At 44.6% G+C, this 9324-nt stretch overlaps 1 protein-coding gene across 1 annotated transcript in view; it reads right to left on the bottom strand.

The window, feature by feature from the left end:
* Window positions 1-9044, bottom strand: part of rbpjb (recombination signal binding protein for immunoglobulin kappa J region b) — a 51469-nt gene extending 42425 nt beyond the window's left edge. Inside the window, exon 1 of the mRNA XM_040043592.1 lies at window positions 8603-9044. Coding sequence (XP_039899526.1) covers window positions 8603-8622 — 20 coding nt within the window. The 5' untranslated portion in view covers window positions 8623-9044. The remainder of the gene's footprint in view (window positions 1-8602) is intronic.
* Window positions 9045-9324: the final 280 nt, after the last annotated feature.

Consider the following 9324-nt stretch of genomic DNA (forward strand, 5'->3'; position numbering starts at 1 on the left):
CCCAAAGGACTTTACTGCGCTGCAACAAGAGGAAAAAATAGAATTCCTGGCAGAACCAGAGACCGAGGGAGAGCGAGACATGACCTTTAGCTCACAGGCTGTGAGATGATCCGCTGCAAACTGAACAAAACGGAGAAACCTCAGTGTGCTTGTGTGTACGTTAGCAGTGCAGCAATGATTTTGTCAGCTCCAGTCTGCCGTCTGGTTTCGCTGCTGCTGTCGTGTTGGGGAAAGGGGACGTTGTTCCTGCTACTTGTTCCTCTTCAAAACATAACATCTTCCCAAAATAGGCAGCGCTGTCATTAAAAGCATGTGACACAAGAATCTAAGCCAGCCGCACACACAAACACACACTGGACAAAAATTATTTACTTTTACGACTTTCTGATTTAAAAAAATATTAACAGTGTGGAATTCATTAGTTGCTGGTAGAGAGTGGTTCATAATGAAGCAGAGTATGGTTTATTTAAGAGCAGCTGGTGTTCAAGTTGGGCTCATTGAGGCTCAATTCCAAAGAATCCAGTAGTGATAAGTTGGGGAAACTTTGCTGGTGACTTTTTAAATAAATCTGTAGATTTTAAAAGAAAAAAAAATATAAACAAGTTAGCTTCCTTCCATGAGCTCATGGGAAACCTCACATACTTTCTTCAGCAGTGCTTCCATTATGATGGCAACGGTGGAGGACTTGAAACTGCAGCCACAAGTGCAAGATGATCGTCCACAACATGAACCAGACCAAAAAAAGCATTGTTTCCTAAACCACAATCAATAGACCGATCCAGAATACGATACACATGTCCATTACTTCATTGTGATTCCAAGCAAAGGCCAAAACCTCCTGACGTCAACAGCCACAGGAATGCCACCAGGCAGATTCTTCAGTAAAACTCTCCAGCAGCCTCAGTCAAACAATCGGACAATGCAAACAACATTTGGAGATAACAGTTTGTCTTTCCTGGAATCCCAGATCCCCAGTCTCTGTTATTTTCCTGACACTTGATTACTTGCACTGTTTGCTCCCTCGCTCTCTCCTTTGCAGAGAGGGGGGGTGCAGACTGCTCATCTCTCCAGGCCTGCCATCACTTCCCTGGTTGTTTCTCCAAAGGCCGGTTTGCAGAAATAGTCTGGTTGAAAAACACAAAAACGTACTAGGGATGCTCCTGGAGATCGATATACTAATTTATTAAAATCGGAGAAAATATAACCTTCGCTAAACTTGCATGTTAGAGAAAGAGTAAGAAAACACACCCGAAAACAGTCACAGTGGAGCACAGTCTAACGGATGAGGTTAAACTTCGTTCATAAATAAATAAATAATGAGTGTCTTTAAGAGACATATGAAACGATCACAAGCTTCAGTGATCCAACCTTATTTTTACATGTCGCTTTCAAAATACATCTCACTCCACACACACATCAAATTTATCTGTCGAATGTAACACATTCATCATGTGCGTCAAAGCCCTGAACTTTTCTAGGACTTATCAGATACATGTGCATGTGAGAGCACAAATGCCCATCGCTATCAGATTGGATATCAGCCAGCCTAAAACCTTCCAGCCACCAAGTCCAAAGCATGTGTGAGTTTGGATCGTACAATGTGCAAACAGTGTAGCCAATATTTCATAGCACTGCTAGCAACTGAGCCATCCAGGTAGCTCCCTTAGCTGCATATGGTTTTATTCCCACTAGCACCTATTCGACCACTCGTTTTTTAGGGCTTCCCATTAGGTGGTAGGGAGTGACTTCGACTCCTTCACACGACTCAAACCCAGCAATGAGGGACATGGCTACACATCCCACCACTAGCATCACTGGCTCTCTTCTTTTAGCCACCCTTTTTTTTTTTTGTAAACAGTCTGACAAAAAGCTATAGACCAAGTAGCAGGTATACCATCACCTCCATGTCCTCTGCTGATGTGTTGCGTTTGTGTCGTGTACAAATGACGTCACAGACTTTCAGGCTGCCTTGCTATAACGACTTGACCCACATCAAGGTGGTACTCAAATGTAATGGAAAACAAACTGAAACAGAGCCAAGCTGAGGACGAGGCTATAGACTATTATAGCAATGTTGCAGACCCTTTCCAGCCAAATAAGCCCCACACCAAATCAAACCCATTACACCCACATCATATCCAAGCATCAGAGAATTGTCTTTTCAGACAAACTACAATCACTAACCTAGCTCATGCATGCAGTCAGCTTACTGTAACCTATTCACACATGTAAAAGAACCAAGAACGACAAAATAAAAACAAAACAAAACAAAAAACAAGCAAGAAAGCAAACGACACAGATGTTATAGCTTTACATGATTTGTTTCAGTTGCTTATGTTCACCAATTACAGCAGTCTCAATCGTACACCTCTCTCTCTCTCTCTCTCGCTCGAACATTGGGAGTGGCATGTCAGAAGTCTTGCACAGCGAGACCCGCACCTCTGCCTACACCACAGAGCTAATGAAGCCCTGCTAACGCCCCAGCATCGTTGGGTGTATTAACCTTTCAAGTGGAAATCTGGGTTAAAATTCTGTGCCGCTATCGAGGACACAGAGCCATCGGTAGTGTAGTGCTGCTTATCCCCCCCACACACACACACACTTATTCTTTTTCACATGCAAATGTCATAATTTTGTTTAAAATCAATATTCAATTCATACAATCAAATTTACAGTGTTCACTGCCAGCCTTACATTACACATTACTCCAGTCAAGTGTTTATATGAGCCAACCTACATTCTGCTGCCAGGTTGGACAACAACATTTAATCATCTCATCCAACGGTCGGACAAACCTATAACAAACACGTGTTGCAAGTCATGCAATGAAATGACTTGCAAAAAATAAGCACATTAAGCATGATTAGCTCATGGTACACACAAACTTCATCACTGACAGTACAAAAACAAAAACAGATGCATCCCTGAACATAAACCGATGTTGGTCTGTTAAATTGCTTGTTCAAAAACAGACTTGCGAGCATCAATCAAAGCCAAAAAGCAGTGTTTGTATCCAGCACAGGCACGAGTCAGATACCGCTGTGTGGCTATCAGCGGACCTTGCATCATAAACCCAAGAATAAACCAACATTTGTTTGTAGAAGGTTTACTACAGGCTGATTTGCTGCTTGCCACTCCCTTCTTATCTAATACAGAAATAGTGGCAGTTGCTTACAGCTGTGGGAGGCGGCTTCACTGGGGGCTTTCCCAACACGGGAGATCCTGTGTATATTTCTACCCTTCCTCTGAATGGATGAAGCAGCCGAGTGCGGTCATCTGAGAACAGAAAGCTCTAACAACAAAGCTTCTGAGCCCCACAAACTACATGATAGTCAAAGGCCAATTACCTGAGTCAACAGAATAAAGAAAATAAATCTCTCTAGTAATTGTCCTGAAATCTAGAGCAGCATATCACGACTGCCCTGTTGCTTTTATCTCCTTTTATGGAAGAAAAACAAAAAGGCAGAGAGAAGCAAATACACAATCGTTACAGCCTTCAGTCTAATATTTTTTCTTCTCGAGTTCAGCTGCTCCTGCTTACGAAGTGGGCAATGGTTTGCTCACTGAACCAGAGAGAACGCAAACAGGAGTCAGACAGGGGGAATCAGCTCGTGTTTTCTGAATGAAACATCCTGAATGTGGACGGACAGCGGGGGCAAAAACTGCTGACACAGTAGAAACCACCATTCCCTTGGCATGGCTGTAATCACAACAAACAGCAAAGGAACAAGGGGCAGGGAAAGGCAAACTCCGGGTCTGAGGAAACTCTCCTGGAAGTGAGAAAAAAGCGCTCCAAAACCAGAATCGGCAGAGGAGTATGTACCGCCGCTTGTCGTGTTCGCCTCGTCTTAGCTTTTTGGTTCTCTTGCCAGCTTTAGCTAAGACATGAAGCAGAGGCCAAGAACAACAACAACACTACCAATAAGAGCTGGGCCTCTATCAAATATGAGGGCAGGGATTTTTTCAAAACTTACATCAGAACGATCTGTTTCATCCTTGCTGAACCAAACAGCAGCGAGAGTTTTGGGAAATGCCAGAGATTTAAAAAAAAAAAAAAAAAAAAAAAGAAGGAAAGAAAGAAAAAAAAAAGCTCAGACTAATGCACGCCTTCTACAAGTAAATAAATCCCCCTCGTGCTGTGGTTTTGCATGAAGCATCCAACTCTGTTATCAGGCTTTTTTTTTTTCCCTTCCAGCCATGCACCCATGTTAAAAAAGGTCATTAAAACACATACAGCCACTTAGAATAAGCAGAAAGGAAGTGGAGGGGGTGTTATGCTGGTATGTCTAGTTTGCGCACACTTATGCTCGTGGCTGAGGACCAAGAACGAAGACGGCTGACTTGGCAGCGATCCAGGCCAAATTACGAAAAAATGTGCATTTCTATCCCCCTGGGTGTCTCCTGTGGTTGCTCCCCGGAGACAGACGCACACAAACAGCCTGAATAGGGAAACAAGAGAATGAAGACACTGAGTCAAGCAGGGCGTGTGGGGCTTTTAAGCAACCCGCGGTCCTTCGAAACAAACAAGCCAAATCTGAACTCTCAAAGAAACTATAGGCTTCGGGGAATATTTCAATCATGTGAAGTAATGGATATGTATGAACTTCCAAAACAATAGGCTACTGTGCACAAGAAATAAATCCTCCCCTAAAGATGTCTGGCTGTGGCACATTTGCTTTGGTGCTTTTGCTTGTGACTTCTGTGCAGCTTCACGCCCCCCTCCCCTGGCTCGTAACCCCCAAATGCCACACACTTTGAAGATTTTCACAGCTCTGGGTGGATAGGAGGCAGCTGCGGAGGCTGCAGGATCATGAGGTGGCTTACAGATCAGGTAGCTCTCTCCAGTATCCTCTCCAGTGTTAACCTATCTAGGAGCGCTCTGCCTTTGAGTGTGTATGTGTGTGCACACGCAGGTGGACATGGGGCTGCTGCTGCTTTGAGGGGTGTGTGCGTGAGTGTGGGGTAGAAGTGTGGAGCAGGGAGGGAGGGGGGGGTGATTCGGCATGTCTTTTAACTCTAGCCCGAGCCTTTGCCACCATAAAGGTCAGCGCTTCGACATCTGCTGCTCTCTCTGAATCTGTCCTTTTATGAAAGGAAGCAGGGAAGAGGAGAGGACCCTGGGGAGTGGATGCACATGCACACACACAGATCAACTTTAATGTCTAGGTACACCCTTCAAACGTGCACATTAAACTGGATGAACACAGACCCGGAGCTCAAAGCGCACGTTCATCCAAACAAATACAAGAACACAAGTTTGCGCCTCAAAGACAGGCTCAGTACTATCATTACACCAGCACAGAGACGCTTGGCTTTTGGCCTGAAAGACTCCTCTCTCTCTCTCTCTTTTTTTTTTTTTTTTTTTTGGCAGGGGGACAGACGAGGAGTGTGGGGGGGTGAGCTAAATGGAATCTCGTCCCCCTGGGGCACACAGCAAAGGCAGAGCAGTGTTGAAATAAGTGATTCATGCTTTTATCATCCCAGGTGAACAGTGCTGCTCTTTCAGCCATCACAATCAGTTTCTCTGGCGGGGGGGGGATTACGAAAGCAACGCCATATATGGCCATGGTTGTGTTTGTTTTCCTGTTCTAATACATACAAAAGGAAGGCTCGAGAGTTGTTGTTTTTTTTTTTGCGGGGGGGGGGGGGGGGGGGGTAGCTAATTTGTGTTGTGGTTGCAACATATGAGTGTGTTAAACCAGGGGAGAAGATTGTGTGCACTGTTAATTGTGTCCCCCCCAAAAAAAACAAACCAAAAACGAAACAGAATCCGCATGTATGCATTTTCCTTTGGCCTCATTTTACATATTTAGTTAGAAATTTACATCATACATTTTTTTGTTAGCTCAAAATGGGCTTTGGGGGCACTGATGACACAAGTCAGCATATACAGTCAAGGCTGATGGTCTGTGTTTTCTGTGAGTGTAGAAGTCTGCGCATTTTTGTGGCAATTCTGACCATAAATAAAAACCTTCAGCAAATTAAACCTCACAAACAAACAAACAAAAAAAGCCCACGATTTTTCTTTGATGGAAGGCCAGAAAAACAAAAACCTTGAAGGGTGCCAATTTTTTTAAATTTTTTTTTTTTACATGCACAGGAAAAACCATGTTCATAGACAACATGATGAACTGATGTATTGATTGATTTAATCAACAAATTAGTCAACAATGAAAACAACCATTAGCTTAGCAAATCAATGTATAACCTAGTTAATGTGCAGTTAACGTGAATTAACATATAAAGAAAACCCCATCAAGGTGCTCCACAAACTATTCATAATGTTTTAATGCTGCATGTTTAGCTTAGAAAGCAGATCAAGGGGAACTAAGGTAAAGGACATGTTGCAGGGAACTTCATCAATGGACCTCTTTATTATCAGGAATCGAATAGGCTGTAAATGACATGAATTCAAGCTGACCGCAGCTCCTCATCTTTGTCTAGGAGGAAATTACAAACTGTTCTCTGACATTTTTCAAGCCTGCCTGAGATCTGATAGATAAATTGTGAATAATTTATCATGCGTTTTCTAATGTATCGGATAATAACCAGAGCTATAGAGACATGCACTGAAAGCCCGACACAGATGCTTGTTTTCTGGCACATACATTTGGCCCGCCCCCTAACAACTCAGCATCCACCTTTAGAGACTATGATAGCAAAGTCAAACAAATCTTTGTCTGCAGCCTTTGTACAACACAGCAGAGGAGCTGTGATACTATTAACAACTGTGTGGTTACAGAGCCCCTCCCAGTTTAAAACCAGAACCACACAAACCATATACTAGGGAAACAGGGTGTGTTTAGGCTCATTGGTGCCCCTCTGACCGTTACAATGAACAAGGTCTGCCACTAGCTTAAAAAAAAAAAAAAAAAAAAAAAAGGGCCTTATGGCACTTTAATTTCTGTTGAACCTCTCACGCACCCACCCCATCCTTCTCACACACACTGACTCCCTCCCCTCCCACTAGCAGAAAAACACACACACGAATCTGGAGATATCATCTGGACAGGTGGCCAGCCACCCAGACCTGACCCGCCTGCCCTCTTGCGTGCTCCCTCCCTCTGCCCCCGCCCCAACTAAAATCAGTTCACTTCTGCTGGAAAACCCCAAATGAACATACACAGCAGCAGCACCCCCCCCCACCACCACCACACACACACACCTCCAGCAAGCCCTGCAAATGTCTGTCACCCACTGTGCCTAGTCTGTGGGGATTACTGCCTGCACAGTGCAGCAGCCAACCAGACCCACAAAAAAAAAAAAAAAAGGTTGTGTCTAGCTAATGTGAAGCCAAATAATTTTAATCAGGATTTATTCTAAAGCCTGACCAGAGTAGAAAAGCCAATCGGCTCAGTTATACACAGCACCACCTGGTCTACAGCCCATTTACATTGAATTAACATGGTCACACAGTACTGATGACAAAACAAGCAGCGACATTCAGATCAATGGATGTTTGAAAATGTTAAGCAAGTCACATTTCCTATTAAAAGCATGGAGATGCTGCAATTATTCAATCCTCGCCATCTATACCCAGTCACAAATTTCAAGGTGGAAATACAAAACATTACATTTGACTGTTACACACAATGCTTTATGACTTTACGAAGATGGGCGTCTAATATTTAGGGCTGTCGGTGCAGATTAGCAAAAAGTCGCAGCTGTCACACAGATATGATAAATAAGACAAACGAGACGGATCACTCGGGTTAACTGGAGAAAAATGGACAATTTTTTTTCAGCGATGATGGGGTTAAAAAACACATGGCCGTGAGCTGTGCATTTTGTCCTTAGATGCACTCCACATTTGAGAACTAGGTTTTCATAAGAGCCACGTCGCAGTTTATGTAGTAAATACAACAGTGCTACATTTCTTGGAGAGAGCTGAAGTCATAAAAGTACATGCTATACACTGTGTGTGTGTATATGCACGTGTGGGGGTAGCTTCAATATTGACGGCTAACACGCCGTATTAAGCGAAAACCACGGCGCCAACAGTGTTTTAAAAAACGATGCTAAACGGACAGTTTGGCCACAAAAACCGCAACGTGTTTCAGTCAAACACCGCTAGCTAGCGTCCACTATCGGACAGCTAGCCGCATTAAGTCGTGAGTCCCGATTCGTAAGCGTGCTGCCCCGGCTAGCTGGATGTTGAGCACGTTTCGAAAACAAATATAGGGCGAGGAATTAAAACGAGAGCTCTCAGCGTGAGCCCGGTCGGTGGGGTTCAAACGAAACGGCGATATCGGCGTCAAATTACTCCCGCAAACATGTCTAGCTGTTTAGCCTGGCAGCTAACAGTTCGCCGTTGTCTGGGAGAAAAGGACCACCGGGGGTGAAGTATCGCTTAGCAGAGGGGCTAGCTCACAAAACACTGCAGCAACAGTCAGCTCAAGCAAGTAACTGGTCAAAGAGGGGGAAAAACACTCGCACGCAAAGACACTGACACAAAGAAACGGCTTCTGGCTACTAAACCATCGGCCAGGGGACGTGCAGTGTGCTCGGTGATACAACGCGTGGGTTAAAAGTGAGCTATTTCATGGCAATAAGTTATATTCTTATCAACTCCGCTCCCCACCGCCCCGAATCTCAGACTCACCCTGTCACAACAGGCGCCATCTTCCACAAACTCTCACCAAAACTCCAATACTCGCGATATCCCCTTCTCTCCCACAGCCCAACAATCCGCCGAGACAACAGGAGCAGGACTGGAGGTGTAGGGACGAGGGAGACGGAGAGAAAAGGGGGTGGGTGAGGAAGACGGAGAGAAAAAAAGGGGAGGCGGCGGGTAACAGCAACACATACACACTCTCTCTCTCTCACACACGCACACACACACACACACACTCACTGAAAGAGAGAGAGTGAGCGAAAAGGGCAGACGCCACAACAACAGGCGTGGGAAACTTCCGAATTCACGCGAGAATTGGAAAACTCTCACAATAGGCGAGCACAGAGGGAGCGTCCCCTATCGCGAGATATGCGTGAAATCGAGTACTTGTTTATCTTGTGGCGCTGAAATACTATTCCCACGTGTTCACCGGGTAATAAATTACAGCACCGATTGGTTTGAGAGGGGGAAAAACGATAGTGGTGAGGAAAGCCTTGATTTTTGTTTTCCCAGGCTCACGCGCATTTTGTTGTAGGCATCCTGTCTCCATGTGGAGTCCCTGCGTTTACAGCTGTGTGCAATTACAAGCCAAATTGTCATCCATATATGCTCCCCAGCTGACTGCAGACAGCAAACCTGCAAGGGTACCCTGACTTTAAATGAGAGTAGAAATTAATGGAGGGTTTCTACGCCCCAAATATACAATTCCC

This window comes from Simochromis diagramma, unplaced genomic scaffold (genome assembly GCF_900408965.1).
Source record: "Simochromis diagramma unplaced genomic scaffold, fSimDia1.1 OVJJ01000656.1, whole genome shotgun sequence".
Classification (NCBI taxonomy): domain Eukaryota; kingdom Metazoa; phylum Chordata; class Actinopteri; order Cichliformes; family Cichlidae; genus Simochromis; species Simochromis diagramma.